The sequence below is a fragment of the Pinus tabuliformis genome, chromosome 2_1 (assembly GCF_031772625.1).
Source record: "Pinus tabuliformis cultivar Carrire ecotype Pingquan chromosome 2_1, CPIR1, whole genome shotgun sequence".
NCBI classification, from domain to species: Eukaryota; Viridiplantae; Streptophyta; class Pinopsida; order Pinales; family Pinaceae; genus Pinus; species Pinus tabuliformis.
Genome location: NC_142299.1, coordinates 543,389,273 through 543,407,814, shown reverse-complemented (window position 1 = coordinate 543,407,814; position 18,542 = coordinate 543,389,273). Strand labels below are relative to the sequence as shown.

Here is an 18,542-nt window from a genome sequence, read left to right as displayed (position 1 = left end):
CAATGGAGGGTTTGTCGAGAAAATGGAGAGACAAACACCAATGTTTGAGAGCCACGAGACTAGGGTTTCTGTGATGGGCATTAAGGGCATGGGGCCCAACAGTAGCAGAGCACATACTCGTTTATTCGTGGGTGGCGGGAGATAGATATTTAAGACCCTCATTCTTAGGAAAAGTGGGAGACATGGGTGCTGACAGAGTGGGAAACAACAGGAAACAGCGGGCTAGACCATCTTAAAATGGAAACAGGCTGGCTTAAAATGGAAACGAGATAGCGGAAACCACTGAAACTTCTTTGGTGTAGAGGCCGAAAATCTTTTTGGTGCCAAACTATTTTAGTTTTTATATGCTGGGGCTTTCACTGTTATTTTGTAAAGGAACTCGAAGCTGAGCTAGAAGTTTCAAGGAAGACAGAAAAGGGTTTATTTTCCACAGGTATTTTCCTTTCAATTTGATGTATTTCCCTTGCAAAGATGTTGGCATTGGTATTATTTTCCTTGCGTAGCTGTATTCATTGGTATAGCTATAGGAATTGGGATTATTTTCATGGTATAGATGTAGGCATTGGGATTATTTTTAGGGTATATTTGGGTTTGTGAGTATAATTTAACATGTTTTCCAACTAGGGAAAGTAATTTTGAATTATACTAGTGCATGAATTTCTAGCAACAATGCATTCAATTCTAATGGTCTTTCTCTCTCTTGGATTATCCTTTCATTATCTATCACGTAGCTTTAGAGTATTTCTTTTAGGATCCTCACTATTTCTACAAGATTTAAGAGTGTTTCTACTTTAGGATCCTCACCATTTCTGCAAGATTTAGGGGTTTTTCTACATTCATCCTCTCTTGATATTCCTCACATTTGACATGGTTGGTTTCTTCAAGAGGACATCATACCATATTTGGTTTTTCTTGTGATGTTGGTTCCACCTTTTTCACTCAATTATATTTTCTTTTTAGTGTTGTAATGCAAAAAATTCAATAATTATTTGTAAATTAGCATCACAATTCAAATAAATAATGGAGTATAACCTTTTATATGCAATTGTGTCTTATAACATGATAGTGTTGCACCCTAACCCAAGATACAACATTGTAACAATCCTAGTTCCTTTGGGTGTGTTTTGAGAAATGAGGTTATCATTTTACGAAAATGCACTCCCCATTGGGTCATTGCTATATAATTCAAGTTTTCTGCAATAAATGGCCACATTGTGTCACTTGATATCTACCATTCTAGGACATGCACTGGGATGATCTTTTGCTTGAATATGTGATCATGTGTTTGGCACTAGACTCTAATTATTTAGCATGAAATAGGTCCATATCACACACAACTTGCTTTTACCAGCAAGATAAAATCACATATAATATGGAAATTTTCTTTATCAACAATATAGGGAATGGTCCTTGTAAGTCCAATTGCAAATTTTGTAATCTATTGCTCAAAGTCGGTATTCTGTCTACAAGTTTGGTTCTTCTTGAATCCCCTTTACTTCATTCATATCATCCAAAATAGTATAACCCTCAGCTACTTCTCTAGATTCTATAGGATTTTATGTGAGGAGAATACTTTCAGAATGATCTGTCCCATCCAAAACCATATCATCCTTCTCCATGACACACACATGATCTCCAAGTGGGACATGCAGTGACAAATATTCAGTCTCTGATGTCACATCCATTTCTATAAGCTCAAGATTTTTCACTAGGGTATCATATTCTGGTCCCTCAGCATGTTCAAGCCTCTTCAATGGATTATCCAAGGAAAGTTGTTGATTGTACACATCCTTGTCTTCTAGAAGAGATTCATTCATACTTAAACAATGGGATATATTATAACCTTTTCTAAGTTCTTGAACTTTTGGATGGAATACTGGAGTCCAGGCCAAAGCAGGTGCTTAAACAAGGATATATATTATATCCCTTCGTAACCTCAGGGATCCTCAATGGAGTATCAAACTGGGAAGGTTCCTGCTTTCTCACCACAATCTGTATATTTTCACCAACTTTGAAATTTTGGGTCTCTCCAGCTTCCTGGCCATTGTTTCCCTCAATTTTGGCAGGGTCAATGAATCACTCATGTTTTTCGTTGTTGTCCATATCAAACAATTGTTCTCTAATTAGACTTGCATCAGTTATGCCATCAACAATAAAAATGCTTTCCTGGCATGCTCCATATTCAACTTCATTCTATTGCACAGCTATATTATATGCCTCTGTAACCTCAGGGGTCTTCAAAGGATTATCCAATTGGTAAAGTTCCTACTTGTCATATATTTCAACATTTATTTATGTAATGATCCTAACTAGTGTCCACAAACGTTTCTTTGTAGATTTCTATTACATTATTCTATACAAAATGGCAAACCAGGTATTTATGTTGCTTTTGGTATTTGTATTATTTATGTTGTTGATTTAGTTATAGGTTGGATTTGTTTTTAGAAATAACTTTAAAATGATACTTCAAAAGTTTGTTTGTGACTAGTTAATTGCTTGTTGGAACACTTTGATAAGCTTGCCTCAAAGTGTTGGATAGATCCTCAATGCTCACTCAACACATTGGTAGAGTTTTGTTCAGGATTTTGAAGCTAGTTCTCAATTTTTTTCATATCTAATTCCTACTGAAGCACTAAACACTACCTTGAAACAACAAAAAAACAAAAGTACAAACAATCAAGTGATCAAAGAGCCAAAAAATGCATTTAAAAACTACATATTCATAGATTCACTCCCAATGTTTATTCATTGGTGATGTTCTCTTCAAAAATAAGTAATACCCAAGTTAAAAATTGTAGTCTTATTGTTTAAAAAAGGTGGTTCATTCAGGGAAATAGCACATCGTCATCCGAATATTCAGATGAACAGGAAACAAGACCTACTCTAGGTATAGATGAATACTTCAATGAAATGATATATTGCAGTTGCAAAATGTGCCAAAAGAGGAAACTAAAGAAGCGAAGGCTTGTTGGTATCCATAGATTGGAACATGGAGTTTATATAGAAGAGGTACATTATAATTAACAAATTGTTATTCTTATAATAAATAAATATGCACATTATTTAATACATTATTATTGACCATTTCATTTGATTTTTTTATTTATGAAAAGCCGCTTCTAGTTCCCAATATTCGTGAAGAACCAATGGATGATATTGATAATAGTGACTCTCAAGATGAAGGACAAGACACATTTATGGAAGAAGCCACTTCATAGATAAATGAGACTGGTGTCAATGAATTTATCCAAGACTTCTACACATCTTTTGAAGAAGTTTTTGATTCACCCCTAGCTCATTTAGCTAGGACACCTCTTTACACAGATGTTGAATCTTATATATTGGCGACACTTATGTTGTTGTTGAACTTGAAGGTTACACATGGACTGACAAACACATGCTTTACTGATATATTAAGGTTGGATTGATATTCCTATAAATTAATTCTCTAGATGTCTTAAAAGTTTTGAATATTGTGTATACTTATAAAAATCATTTGTTGCACTATGCAGAATTTTGGCAAACAAAATACTTCCAAAGGACAATAAGTTGCCTCATTCTCATAGAGAAGTATCTTCAATAATGAAAGACATTGGAATGGAGCACAAGGCACATGATGCATGTCCAAATGACCATATATTATACTATGGAAATAATGTAAATTTACAACAATGCCCAAAGTGTCACACAAATAGGTATCGTCAAGATCAATTATCCAAGAAGGTTCCTTATAAAGTATTATGACACATTCCACTAAAGCCAAGGTTTGAGTGATCCAGGTGGATATTGGTGGCCACCTGCCAAGTCCACCTGGACCCCCACCATTGTCTTTCTCAGCATTTTCAGTTTCCTTAATTGTAGCACAACTTACTATTTTTAGCAGTTTTTCGGGTCCTGAACTTCCGGAGCCGTTTTGAGGCCCTAAACGACGTTTTTTGGGGAATCCGGGGGCAACAAGGGTCCATGGAATGGACCGATGTGGCCCGTTCCAACAATTATAGTGCTCGGATAGATCTTTCTAATGAGCTATTGTACGCGTCAAACGGAGATCACATGCCAAAGTTACGACCCCGGGAAGTTGATGTACCAATTTACCCCAAAACGGGGCCCACAGTTTGGCGTTTCATCTCCTAGGGTTAGGTTTTGGAATGTTAAGGGTTTTCCATTGTTTCTCAACAATAAATAGGCCTTTGAGCCTCATTGTAACACAGTTCAGAGGCATGTAGCCATCACATATCTTCTCAGAGATAAGCTACCATCGCCCTAGCTGGTTTATTTGCATTTCTGGTTGTAAGCATATTTCAGTATTTTCCATTAATGAAATGAAGTATTATTTCCGCTGCATCTTTGTGTATATGGTTATCTCTGTAATTTGTTGCGTTTCTGTTTAAATCTGGATCATTGAGAGAATGTTCAAATGCAAGGAGTTGGCAAAATATATGGATCATCATGCACAAGGGAGGAGCCAAGATGGTGTCATGTGTATGGTTGCGGATAGTAAATGTTGGAAAGATATTGAGGTAAAATGGCCACATTTCAGAAATGAGCCAAGGAATGCAAGAATTTCTCTAGCAATGGATGGCATAAATCCTTTTGGAGATCTCAGAACAACATATTTTTTTTGGCCAGTGTTAATTATAAAAAACAATCTCCCCCTTGGATGGCAATGAAAAAGGAACATGCAACGTTAACTCTTATCATACCAGGTACTAGAACATGTGAATGCAGTGCTTTCTTGAAGATTATATAAAAATATTTCAATTCAGTTAATCCTAATAAATAACTCTTTGTTCACTTAGGGAAATATCAAGTAAAGGATATGGATGTATACATGGAGCCCCTCATTGATGAGCTTTGTGAATTATGGGATGGTGTAAATATGTTTGATGTATCAAGACCTATCAATGATAGAAACTTCCTATTTCATGTGATTCTTATCTAGACAATTCATGATGCCCCGGGGCTCTCTATTTGTTGTGGTAATATAATATAAATTACATTTATAATTATTATGTTCATTTTAGCATTTACTAAATATGGGTTCCAATCTTATTTTAGGACTACAAACAAAGGGAAAACATGGTTATCCATCATGTGGGCCAAAATTATTGCATAGGCAGTCAAGGGATCTCAATAAAACTGTCTATGATGAGTATCGACAATTCTTACCACAAAACCATCGCTATCGAGTGCGTGATAAACATATGTTCAATGGAAAGGAAGTGGAAATGAGGAAGCCAATAAAGATTAACCCTGCTAAGTGGAAAGCGATGTATGACAAAAAATAAGGGACAAGCTTTCCCCTAGGAATGAAAAGACTCTCTATTTTCTACAAATTAGAATATTATGAGAGCTTGACAATAGCCCACCTATTTGATACTATGCACATCGGGAAAAATGTGGCAGAGAGCTTGTGGGAACATCTAAATGGAAATAACATTGAAGCACAAATAAAGTTAAGAAAGGACCTTCGAGTTGCCAATATCATGTCGAACATGTGGTTGCACGAAGACAACTCATATGTTCATGCTCCATGGACATTTACATCAAATGAGAAAGAAAACATCATTTCTACTATGAAAAGCATAAGATTTCCTTCTGGCTTTGGTGCGACATTAAAAAACTTATTCACAAGAGATGGATCAGAGTTCTCAGGCCTAAAAACACATGATTGGCACAATTGGATAAAGGTAACGTTGTCACATGTTATATTTGTTGGAAACTTAATTATAAAATTGTATATCCTAGTGATAATATCAGTTCATGCATATTTGAACATGGTTATTTGTTAATAGACATGCTACTATAGTGATGAAATTAGTTCATGCATATTTGAACATGGTTATTTGTTAATGGTCATGCAGTATGTGTTGCCTGCAGCAGTACCAAGTACTTTTGACCACAATGTCACTTTGACTATTTACAAATTATGTAAATATCTGAGGTATTTTTCAATCCATGATGCATGCTCTTCCATTACTCTTATCATTTGAAGTGAAACATTGGTTATGCCTTTATATGAGTTTCAACTTTTAGTTTACAAGAAATAACAAGTCTTTATTGTAATACTTGTAGGTGGGTCTCATCTAAAGAGATACATCAGGATGACTTGAAGTATTGGAAGAGGAATGTTTCACTTTTGATGTGTGATATTCAAATGTGCTTCCCTCCAAGCTTCTTTAATTCTCAAGAGCACTACCTTGTACACCTAGTAGAAGAGATTGAATGGTGTGGTCCTATTCATATTCGAACAATGTGGCTTGTGGAGAGATATATGAAGGTCTTGAAACAATTTGTGAGGCAAAAGGCTTGAATAGAAGGGTCCATAGTGGAAAGGGTACTACATGGGATCCGTATATACCTCCCGATAATATCCATAGATAACCCGTCATGAGTATAGGATGAACATTACCCTGTACATATTCAAGTGCATGACACAGATTGGTACTCCAATGCATTTCTCCTTCGAAGTCAGAATATATATTTTTGCGAACTTTTTCCTTGAAGGAAGATGTTCTAGCACGAACCTCGACAATAAGCTGTTCCGATTCCCCATATTGATCATTCTGAACCAAAAGAAAAATTTGTGGTGGAATGGTTAAGTTTTGTACTTGATCCTGACCATCAATAGTAATGGATAAGTTATTATGACATAGATAAGCAGGATGTCCATTACGTGTACATGTGGGATAAACCAAATTTTCATTGAATTCAATCTTTCCATTGTAAGGGGCTCGTATATGTTATGGAATATCACCAGTAAAAACCCCCCTGGTATGAAAAGTCCTTAGTGTTAGTTGAGTTCCCGGTTCTCCAATGGATTGGCCTGCAATAATACCTACTGCTTCTCCTAATTCAATCAAGTGACTATGAGTAGTACTCTGACCATAACATAATTGACAAATCCAAGATATACTCTTGCAAGTAAAGGGGGTTCATATATATATTGGTTGTGTTCGAAGGCTTATTAATTGATTGGCAAGTCCAACTCTAATATCCTGATTGCACTTGGCAATGCATCTCCTATTTATATATACATCGTCTTCTAGCACATGGCCAATCAGTATTTGTGTTCATACAACAATTTCATTTCTGTCCCTCTCTCGACCTCAAAAGGGACTTACGAAAATACCTTGGATAGTGCCACAATTTGTTCTACGTACTACAATGTGTTGAACTACTTCAACGAGTCTACGTGTGAGGTATCCAGCATCTGCTGTTCATACATCAGTATCCACAACTCCTTTACGAGCCCCATAACAGGAAATAATATATTCTGTTAAGGAGAGCCCTTCGTGTAAATTTCGTCGAATGGGTAGATCGATGATTTGTCCTTGAGGATCTAACATTAATCCTCTCATACCTACTAATTGGTGAACCTGAGATGTACTTCCCCTAGCTCCTGAGAAGGACATCACATGTACTGGATTTAAGGGATCAGTCATGCTAAAATTTGGATTCATTTCTTTTCTCAAATATTCACTGGTAGCATACCATATCTCAATCGATTGATGTAATTTTTCCATTGCATGTACATTCCCATAATGATTCTATTTCTCTGAAACAGAACCTTGTTGCTCCGCATCTTGGACGAGCCATCCTTTGGAAGGCACTGTTAAAAGATCATCAATTCCTAATGAAATAGCTGTATCAGTAGCTTGTTGAAAACCCTAAGTCTTGAGTTGATCCAAGATATGTGATGTATATTTCATTCCGAAGTGATCTATTAATCTGCTAATAAGCTTTTTAATGGTAGTTTTATCCATCACTTTATTATAAAAGGGAAAATTATCAAAGGGCAATCTAGTTCGTTCCTTCATAAGGAAAAATCTCCATATTTTCATGAGCAGGATTAAGCAATGGGTTCAAGCCAGTTATTCGAAGGCTTCCTCGATCTCTATATCTGCACTAATGAAAAATTCATAACATCAATAACATTAGATCCTGAGAGCTGGTAGTGATTTATTTGGGTGTTCAGAACAGGTAAACCCTTGTATGGCTTCTTCCATTTCTCGATTGAAACGAGTACGACCAACAATTGTTCGAATGTATATATTAAGGATTTCTCCCATTCTACCTTTTCTTATTCGATAATGTTCATGGATTTCGTGGAAAGTACCCAAAGATTCGTATTGAACTTCGATAGGGGCTTCTTGGTTTACTGAGGTAATGATACGTAAATCCACTTCTCCCCACCGGAGCCATAAGGAGCTGTATAAGTCAATTCGTTTCTATCGGTAAGCTCTGAGCACATCATCATAACTATAAAAGGAAGGTTTCTTACAAGAAAATCTTTTATTTTCCGAGTGATACGGATGGTACCTATTCCCATAAATACCTTGACTATTTTGGACCATTGATATATAAAGTCCAAGAAGCATATCCTGAGTCGGTATAGAAATAGGATCCCCGATAGCTGGAGACAAAAGATTTGTCTCAAAAAACATGAGTAAACGAGCTTCTGCTCTAGCTTCTAGAGATAAAGGTACATGGATAGCCATCTGATCTCTGTCGAAGTCTGCATTAAATCCCCCACAAACCGATGGGTGTAAACGAATGGCACGTCCTTCTACTAAAATAGGTTGAAACGCTTGTATTCCCAATTTGTGTAAGGTAGGTGCTCGATTCAACAATATGGGATGTCCTTGCATAACCTCTTGAAGTACTTCCCATACAATGGGTCCCTTATCTCGAATCATACTTTTAGCAGTTCTTAGGTCCTAAGGTAGCGAAATTCCTTGTCAGGTAAGTTTCGACCCGCACGAAAGGCGTAACGATCTGGGCACTGTCTCAGAGAGAGACTCGGTGAAATAGACATGTCTGTGAAGATGCGGACTACCTGCACCTGGATAGAAAGACCCTATGAAGCTTTACTATTCCCTGGGATTGTCTTTGGGTTCTTCTTGCGCAGCTTAGGTGGAGGGCGAAGAAGGCCCCCTTCCGGGGGGGCCTGAGCCACCAGTGAGATACCACTCTGGAAGAGCTAGAATTCTAACCTTGCGTCAGGACCTACGGGCCAAGGGACAGTCTCAGGTAGACAGTTTCTATGGGGCGTAGGCCTCCCAAAAGGTAACGGAGGCGTGCAAAGGTTTCCTTGAGTCGGACGAAAATCGACCCTCGAGTGCAAAGGCAGAAGGGAGCTTGACTGCAAGACCCACCCGTCGAGCAGGGACGAAAGTCGGCGTTAGTAATCTGACTGTGCCGAGTGGAAGGGCCGTCGCTCAATGGATAAAAGTTACTCTAGGGATAACAGGTTGATCTTCCCCAAGAGTTCACATCGACGGGAAGTTTTTTGCACCTCGAAGTCGGCTCTTTGCCACCTGGGGCGGTAGTACGTTCTAAGGGTTGGGTTGTTTGCCCATTAAAGTGGTACGTGAGCTGGGTTCAGAATGTCGTGAGACAGTTCGGTCCATATCCGGTGTAGGTGTTAGAGCATTAAGAGGACCTTTCCCTAGTACGAGAGCACCAGCAAGGACGCACCTCTGGTGTACCAATTATCGTGCCCACGATAGACGCTGGGTAGCAAAGTGCGGAGCAGATAACTACTGAAAGCATATAAGTAGAAAGCCCACCCCAAGATGAGTGCTCTCCTATTCTTACTTCCTTGAGAGACCCTAGTCGCGAACACGGCTAGGACAATGACGGGTTCTCTGTCCTTGCAGGGGATGGAGCGACAAAAGTATTGAGAATCCAAGATAAGGTCACAACGAGACGAGCCGTTTATAATCATGATAGGTGTCAAGTGGAAGTGCAGTGATGTATGCAGCTGAGGTATCCTAACAGATCGAGAGATTTGAACCTCCTCAGGGAATATAAGGTTTTCATGATGCTGATCTTGTGCCGCCATCCAAGCATGAATACCTTCGTTCAGGAGAATATTTTTTGTGTAGAAAGTCTCAGATTCAGGATCTTCTGCTGCACGGATCTCCTGGGAAACAAAATCATAGGCACGTAAGTTTAGAGCTAGACCAACTACTCCAATGGCACTCATCCATAAACCATTCACTGGCACAAATAACATGAAGAAATGTAACCAACATTTATTGGAAAAAGAAACCCCAAAAATCTGGGACCAGAAGCGGTTAGCAGTGACCATGGAATAAGTCTCTTCGGCTGTAGTCGGGTTAAAAGCACGGAATGTATTTGCACCATCACCATCTTCAAATAAAGTATTTTCCACAGTAGCACCATGAATAGCGCATAGAAGAGCAGCACCCAATACTCCGGCAACTCCCATCATATGAAATAGATTCAAGGTCCAATTATGAAAACCTTGAAAGAAGAGGATAAAACGGAAAATAGTTGCTACACCAAAACTAGGTGCGAAAAACCAACCGGACTGTCCCAATGGATAGATCAAAAATACAGAAACAAAGACAGCAATTGGAGCAGAGAATGCAATTGCATTATAAGGTCGCAATTTTACAGATCGAGCAAGTTCAAATTGAAGTAACATGAAACCTATTAGACTGAAAGCACCGTGAAGAGCAGCGAAGGTCCATAGACCACCTAATTGACACCAACGAGTTAAATCTCCTTGTGCTTCGGGACCCCATAATAGCAGCAAAGAATGTGCTAAACTATTAGCAGGAGTAGAAACTACGGCAGTTAAGAAATTACAACCTTCCAGATAGGAACTGGCCAATCCGTGAGTATACCATGAAGTCACAAAGGTTGTACCGTGAACCATCCACCTAAGGCAAAATAGGCACAAGGAAAGAGCAATATACTGGACCAACCCACAAAAACGAAACAATCTCTGCGTAGCCAGTCATCCAAGTATCAAATAAAGTTTTTTCTTCTTTAGAAGACTTTCCAAGGGCTATAGTCATAGCGATCCTCCTATTTCACTATTTCAACCATTTCCGAGCACCCTATATGATCAAAAGGTATACAATGAATTGGGGACAATTTTTCATCCATCATCCTTTCAAAAAAAAATAGGGTTCCGAAGATTCATTGTTGGAACAAATATTTGAAACTGGACCGAATCGATTCAATATAGGTAAATGTATGATCACTCGATCCCGAGTTTTCAGAGTTCCTATCTGATCCTTGAATCACCTATTGAATAACATCGATGGAACAATTTAAGGGGAGGGAAGTGCACTTTCTGCCTTCCATTGACCAGATTCTATTCACAATATATATTCCATTCAATATTTTTTATTCATTCTCATCTTGAACCTTCTGCAATGCAACAAAATGAAAAGGAGTATTTATATTCTCTCTCATCCATCTCTATGTATACTACATCGTGGTCCGATACGAATGACTCTACGGGCAGGAACGAGTCGATTTTTTCATAACTCATAGAGCTAAATGAAATGACTCTAAAGTTCTTCTCCTTCTATAGCAAGAAGTTATATATTGAACCATTGTAATCCAAAAGTGAATCCCTTTTTTTCCATTTTGTTTTCTCTTTTCACATCTTAATTTCGATCCGTTTCTCACCGGTGTAATCACCATACGGTACATTCATATGAAAATATTTAGTACATCGTAACAGAATCACATATTGTATTTGTGTATCAATTTCGTCTAAATAGAGAAAATACGGCATCCCCCTCCTTGCGGTTAAGGTAATGACTTGGGGCATGGCCAGCTCCCATAGTGTGACGGGTGGTGTGTACAAGGCTCAGGAACAGATTCACCTCCGTATGGCTGACTGGTGTTAACTAGTGATTCCGGCTTCATGCAGGCGAGTTGCAGCCTACAATCCAAACTGAGGCTGGGTTTTTGAGGTTAGCTTGCCCTCGCGGGGTCGCGACCCTTTGTCTCAGTCATTGTAGCACGTGTGTTGCCCAGGACGTAAGGGGCATGATGACTTGACGTCATCCTCACCTTCCTCCGGCTTATCATCGTCAGTCTGTTCAGGGTTCCAAACTAAATGTTGGCAACTAAACACGAGGGTTGCGCTCGTTGCGGGACTTAACCCAACACCTTATGGCACGAGCTGACGACAGCCATGCACCACCTGTGTCTACATTCCCGAAGGCACTCCTCTCTTTCGGGATGATTCACGGCATGTCAAGCCCTAGTAAGGTTCTTCGCTTTGCATCGAATTGAACCACATGCTCCACCGCTTATGCGGGCCCCCGTCAATTCCTTTGAGTTTCATTCTTGCGAACGTACTCCCCAGGCGGGATACTTAACGCATTAGCTACAGCACTGCACGGGTCGATATGCACAGCACTTAGTATCCATCGTTTACGGCTAGGACTACTGGGGTATCTAATCCCATTGCTCCCCTAGCTTTCATCTCTCAGTGTCAGTGTCGGCCCAACAGAGTGCTTTCGCCGTTGGTGTTCTTTCCGATCTCAACACATTTCACCACTCCACCGGAACTTCCCTCTGCCCCTACTGTACTCCAGCTTGGTAGTTTCCACCTCCTGTCCACGGTTAAGCCCTAGGATTTGACGACGGACTTGAAAAGCCACCTACAGACGCTTTACGCCCAATCATTCCGGATAACGCTTGCATCCTCTGTCTTACCACGGCTACTGGCTTAGAGTTAGTCGGTGCTTATTCCTCAGATACCGTCATTTTTTCTTCTCCGAGAAAAGAAGTTCATGACCCGTGGGCCTTCTGCCTTCACACGGCATTGCTCCGTCAGGCTTTCGCCCATTGCGGAAAATTCCCCATTGCTGCCTCCCATAGGAGTCTGGGCCGTGTCTCAGTCCTAGTGTGGCTAATCATCCTCTCAGACCAGCTAATGATCATTGCCTTGGTAAGCCATTGCCTCACCAACTAAATAATCAGACGCGAACCCCTCCTTGGGCGAATTCCTCCTTTTGCTCCTCAGCCTATGGGGTATTAGCAGCCGTTTCCAGCTGTTGTTCCCCTCCCAAGGGCAGGTTCTTACGCGTTACTCACCCATCCGCCACTGGAAACACCACTTCTTGTCTGACTTGCATGTGTTAAGCATGCCACCAACATTCATCCTGAGCCAGGATCAAACTCTCCATGAGATTCATAGTTGCATTACTTATAGCTCCCTTGTGGACAAGGTTGATTCAGCATCATCTCTAGGCATAACTTGTCTCCATTTGCTTTATATAATCTCAGCCTGGAGTTTCCAGTATAGCCAACCCTACCCTCTTCGTCAATCCCACGGGTCTAACATGATGATAGAGCCATAAAAGAGATGGAAGGACTCACGAACTTATTTCAGCGAATGCTCTCAGGCATAACTTGTCTCCATTCGTTTCGTAGGTTTTCCAAGCCATGGTTCATTTGAGTTAGTACTTACCTCAATTGCATCTTGAAGCTCCACGATTATGGAATTATAACCAATATCAATCATTTGAAGGAGAAAAATTAGAGGGAGAAGGGACTTCAAAGAGGATAAAAGGTATAAAAAAATGTTAGGAGTTATTTGTATCTTAAGTTTTATATTACATGGCTTTAAATAATTATTAATTCATTGAACGAAAAAAAAAAAAAATCATTGTAGATGCGAAGGAGTGGGAGGCATTACATTTGTATGTTGCATACAATTCTGACTTTATGTTGGAATGGATGGAGAAGTACGCTGAAAAAAAGAAATTAGAAGATGAAAATGCATGGGCCTAGATGCAGAGAATATGAAGGGTTGAAGCCCATGTTTTGAAGACCCATAGAAAAACTGCATTTTAAGCTGATTTTTTATTTTGTTTTTCCATGAAATCATGTGCGTGCAAAATGGCAGGCCTTGCAATGGTTGCACCCAATCAAAAAGCACAGCAAGGCAACAATAATAGGAAGGTGTTAGGAGACATTGGCAATGTGGTGGGAGCTCAGAACCCCAAATGCAATATCAACAAAGATGTGGTGATGGAGTATGTTGTTTTATGTTATTTATTATCCTTTAGATGTATAAATTGAATCAATTTGTTGTTGGGTTTTTGTTTCTTTCTATTTGGTGGCCTCTGCTTCTAATGTCAAGTCCTACACTATTGGATTGACTAATGTTTCAGGAGGTCTAGAGTAAACTTGGTTGTCAATACCAACAAGGGAGCCAATCCCAACACTCAGGTAAGTTTAATCAGAGTCAATTAAGCAAGCTGAATTATTGTTTTTTTGTAAAGAACTAGGTCTACTGTTTATAAAGGACAATCTTCTGGGGAATTGAACTAGCAACCAGGAAAAACCTATGTGTTCAGCCACCTACTTTTTCGATCTTCTTGCCTAGTATTCTGTTTTTCTGGGCATGTTTAATTTGTTTCTCTTTGTTTTCATTTCATGGGACTCATTTTGTTCTCTATTTTTTGTGAGCCCAAGCATGGAATATCACTCTTTAATTTTCCCATTTTGATTCCAGCAATTCCAAGCAGATGATATTGTTGTTAAGGCAGGAGCCAAAGCAGAGGCAAAGGTCGTATGGGGAAACAAATAGAGGCGAATTGTCAGAAGGAAGGCTGAGAATGACACTACTAGAAAGAAGGATAATGTAGTTTCTATCGGTGATAGCGTAGACTCAAGTGCACAAGATGGGGGATTACAAACATCTAGCCAACTCAAAGCAATGAAACCCATAGCACAGTCACAGACTGCGGTGCTAACACCTCAAAGTGAGGTCTGTCTTATTGATTAAGTTTATTAGTTTTCTGATACTTTTCCTGTTTTATGTACTCGCTCAAATCCAAATATATATTAGCCAAAGGTACCCACATCCACGCCCAATTACTAAGAGGTTTTATAGTTGTAAGATTGATTTATGTTTATCTATTATGTAGTTTGGATAAAAATGATTAATAGTTTTGATGGGGGTATTTTAGGACGTTCAACAGGTTCTCCCTAGCATTGATGATGGAGACCTCGAAAACCAATTGGCAGTTGCGGAATATGTTGGAGACATATACAAGTCCTATCAGAAGATTTGGGTATGTTTCTCTATCAATGATTGGAGATTTGTGTGAATGTGAAGGTAAATTTTTAATTTTCATTTAGTAATCATTGGTAGTCTCGTATGTCCAGAACATGAGCCGTGTACCTCTAGATTATATGAAAAGGCAGGATGAAATCAATGAGACAATGAGGGCAACCCTGATTGATTGGTTGATACAGGTACAAATTAGTTCCTAACCTAACTTCGTTTGTTGCGAATGTTGGATCTAGAAGAAATTTATGTGGGTAATTTCTTAGGCTTTACCTCGAAATATTAAATTTTGTAGGTGCATCACAATGTGAACTAATGCCAGAAACATTGTATCTCACTGTAAACATTATGGATAGATACCTTTCTATTATATTGCTAAGAAGTGGGAATTGCAATTAGTGGGTATCGCTACAATGTTTATAGCTTGCAAATTTCAAGATACCTGCACTCCTCAGGTAGGATGACTTACTGACATCCATAAGCATGACTATAAGGAAACCTTTTGCATATATCTAATTTATAGAATACCTGGTTGGCTGTTGAAAATTGACATAAGAAGAATCAATTCATACTTGGTTACAGGTCAATGAATTGATCTGCATCTCAGGATACCAATACACATCCAAAATGATAGTAGCCATGGTAATTATCTCTAGCTAATATCTTTCTATTTCATTTAATTACAATAGATTTTAAAGGTTCAGTGTGAGTGATACATTGATAATGATACTTGGAAGGAGCATACAATATTAAATCAATTGGAATTCAATCTTGTCGTTCCCACTCCATATGTATTCCTTGTCAGGTTTCTCAAGGCAGTTGGTCCTGACAGAGTGGTAAAGTGATGAACTCCACTGTTTCTTTTGTATTGTCAGAATAATCTTTTGATGTATTGATCAAATTGACTTTCAAAATTATTCTGGAAAAATGAGATTTTGGTTTAAATGTCTTTTCTTCATTGTATTTCCTAATAATCGTCTCCTTTACTGTTAAAAATTAAAATGTATTATCGCATGGTTCAGATAGAAAATCTATCATTTTACTTGGTTGAGTTGTGTTTGCTTCATTACAAAATGATCAAATACAGTCCATCAATCCCTGCTGCTGTTGCTGTCTACATTGCTCAATGCACTTTGAAGAAGGATCCATGTTGGAGTAAAACACTTGCTCTTCACATAGGCTACTCAAAAGAAGATCTCAAGTAAGTCTTCTAGTTTTCAAGGCACCATGCTTTTAATGAGTTTAACCTTCCAAAGGATACTTACTCCTAAATATCTTAGGAATTTCCATGAATTATGCAATCTGTAGATTATATATATCCAAAACCTAGTGGACCTGCTACAACACTAATTTACTCACAACCTGTCTAAAATTGTATCTAATTCTACATATGGGAATTGACAAATGTGCACATCAAACTGTCTGGGGTGTGTGCACATTTAGTTAACCCTGCACGTTGTTAAGGAATAACATTTGATTTGCTTGTTCTAGGGAATGTGAAAACTTCATGGTTGACTTCCACTTAAGTGCAGGAAGAAATGAGCTAAGATATATTTATGAGAAGTATTCAGATCCATGTCATGGCTATGTTGCTTTTTTATGCCTTGCCAACTTACCCAATGATGACAGTTGCACCACCAGTAATGACGTTGTCATTTGTATTAGTGATAACATTGACTTAAGTGCACAAGAAGGGGGATTAGAAAGACCTAGCCAACTGAAAGCCAGGAAACACACTGCACCATCATTGACTGCAATGCTAACATCTCAAAGTGAGGTCTGTGTCACTCTCTTATACTTTTCCTGTTCTTGTTCAACAAATATACACAAACCAAAGAATGCAATGCTAACATCTCAAAGTGAGGTCTGCGTCACTCTCTTATACTTTTCTTGTTCTTGTTCAACAAATATACACAAACCAAAGAGTATCCATGTCCACTCCAAATTACTAGCAAGTTTTATAACCTTAAGATAGCTTTGTGTTTAGTCATGTTGTAAGTTGGATGAAAATGATTAGTTATCTTGATAGCCTCAAGTTAGTGTTGTGTTTATTTATGATGTAAGTCGGCTGAAAATGATTAATAATCTTGATGAATGTATTTCAGGATGCATTCAGGGATTCCCATCAGGTGCTTCCTAGCATTGATGATGGAAACATTGAAAACCAATTGGCAGTTGTTGAATACGTTGAAGATATATACAAATTCTACATGACAATTGAGGTATGTTTCTCTGTCAATGATTGTAGTTTCTTGTTAGGGTGAAGGTAAAGTTTTATTTTCCTTAACTAAAATTTGGCATTCATGTATGCCCAAGACATGAGTTGTGTACCTCCAGATTATATGAGAAATCGGGTTAAGATCAACGCAAAGATGAGGGTAGTCGTGATCGATTGGTTGGTGGAGGTACAAATTTGTTCCTATGCTAGTTCCAACTTCCATTTGCTGTCAAACCTAGATCTAAAAGAGATTTATATGGTCTATCTCTTAGGCCTGACATCAAAATCTTAAAATTTTCAGGTGCATCTGGAATTGGAATTAATGCCAGAGACGCTGTATCTCATTGTGAACATCATTGACAGATACCTTTCTATTCAGAGTATTGCAAGGAAGAATTTGCCATTACTTGCTATCGCTGCAATGTTTATAGCTAGCAAATATGAAGAAGTCCATCCTCCACAGGTACGATGACTTGCTGACATATGTAAGAAAGGATGTGTATATATCTAATTAAAAGAACACTTTGTTGGTTGTATAAAAGTACATACACCAGCAATATCTACTCCTACAAAAGATTACGCTTTATGCTGGAATCAGCACAAAAATTATATTATAATAGGTAACACAATATTGATAAGAGCTAGTTTATACTTGGCTACAGGTCAATGACTTCATCCGCATCTTCCCAAATGAATGCACGCCAGAACAGATGGTGGCCATGGTAATTAGCTCTAACTGATAATTCTTTGTCATTGATTGCAACATAGTCTCCAAACATTCAGATTGACTGATCAATTGATAATAACTCTTTGCAGGAGTCTATGATATTAAAGCAACTTAACTTCAAGCTTACAATTCCCACTCCATATGTATTCCTCCTCAGGTTTCTAAAGGCAGCTGATTCCAACAAAGTGGTAAAGTTTTGAATGACACCACTTTTTATATTGTTGAAAGCAGCCTGTGTGGCATTGATCAATTCTACTTTTGAAAATGCCTCATAAAATCTAGCATTCATGTTTTAAATTACTTTTCTTCATTGTATTCATAATAATACCCTGTTGTACTGACAAGTCGTACTATCTATTATTCAGATGGAAAATCTGGCATTCTTCTTGGTTGAACTGTGTTTTCTTCAGTACATAATGTGCAAGTACAGTCCATCAATGCTTGTTGTTGCTGCTGTCTACACTGCTTGATACACTTTGAGGAAGGATCCGTGTTGGAAAAAAACACTTACCCTTCATACAGGCTACTCTGAAGCAGACCTGAAGTAAGCCTTAAAATTTTTAAAGCATCATGCTTTTAGTGATTTTACCCTTCTAAATAAATCCTACTCCTGAACATTTTAGATTTCTTCATCAATTACAGGCAGGCATTGTTGATCAGCTACAACCAGAACATTCTGTCTTGATCAACTATATGTTGGAACTCAGCTACTAACACCCTATCTGAATTGAATCTTT

At 38.4% G+C, this 18,542-nt stretch overlaps 2 protein-coding genes across 2 annotated transcripts; both read left to right on the top strand.

Moving 5' to 3' along the window:
- The first annotated feature begins 13,683 nt into the window (after positions 1 to 13,683).
- Positions 13,684 to 16,065, top strand: LOC149201439 (cyclin-B2-2-like). Its single transcript, XM_089401273.1, has 6 exons — positions 13,684 to 13,820; positions 13,959 to 14,016; positions 14,303 to 14,359; positions 14,760 to 14,864; positions 14,959 to 15,048; positions 15,883 to 16,065. Exons 1-6 carry the CDS (start codon positions 13,684 to 13,686, stop codon positions 16,063 to 16,065), a joined length of 630 nt encoding a protein of 209 aa, XP_089257399.1.
- Positions 16,066 to 17,232: 1,167 nt separating this feature from the next.
- LOC149201438 (G2/mitotic-specific cyclin S13-7-like) lies at positions 17,233 to 18,275 on the top strand. The gene is made up of 5 exons (XM_089401272.1): positions 17,233 to 17,265; positions 17,380 to 17,541; positions 17,741 to 17,800; positions 17,895 to 17,993; positions 18,171 to 18,275. Exons 1-5 carry the CDS (start codon positions 17,233 to 17,235, stop codon positions 18,273 to 18,275), a joined length of 459 nt encoding a protein of 152 aa, XP_089257398.1.
- The last annotated feature ends 267 nt before the right edge of the window (positions 18,276 to 18,542 follow it).

Excerpts from the sequence above, each read along its gene's own strand:
- LOC149201439 (XM_089401273.1), top strand. The coding sequence starts at position 13,684 with ATGGCAGGCCTTGCAATGGTTGCACCCAATCAAAAAGCACAGCAAGGC. Across the intron at positions 14,017-14,302 it reads GAGCCAATCCCAACACTCAG|CAATTCCAAGCAGATGATAT; the intron begins GTAAGTTTAATC and ends TTTTGATTCCAG. Across the intron at positions 15,049-15,882 it reads TGATTGATTGGTTGATACAG|ATAGAAAATCTATCATTTTA; the intron begins GTACAAATTAGT and ends CGCATGGTTCAG.
- LOC149201438 (XM_089401272.1), top strand. The coding sequence starts at position 17,233 with ATGAGGGTAGTCGTGATCGATTGGTTGGTGGAG. Across the intron at positions 17,266-17,379 it reads TGATCGATTGGTTGGTGGAG|GTGCATCTGGAATTGGAATT; the intron begins GTACAAATTTGT and ends TAAAATTTTCAG. Across the intron at positions 17,801-17,894 it reads CAGAACAGATGGTGGCCATG|GAGTCTATGATATTAAAGCA; the intron begins GTAATTAGCTCT and ends AACTCTTTGCAG.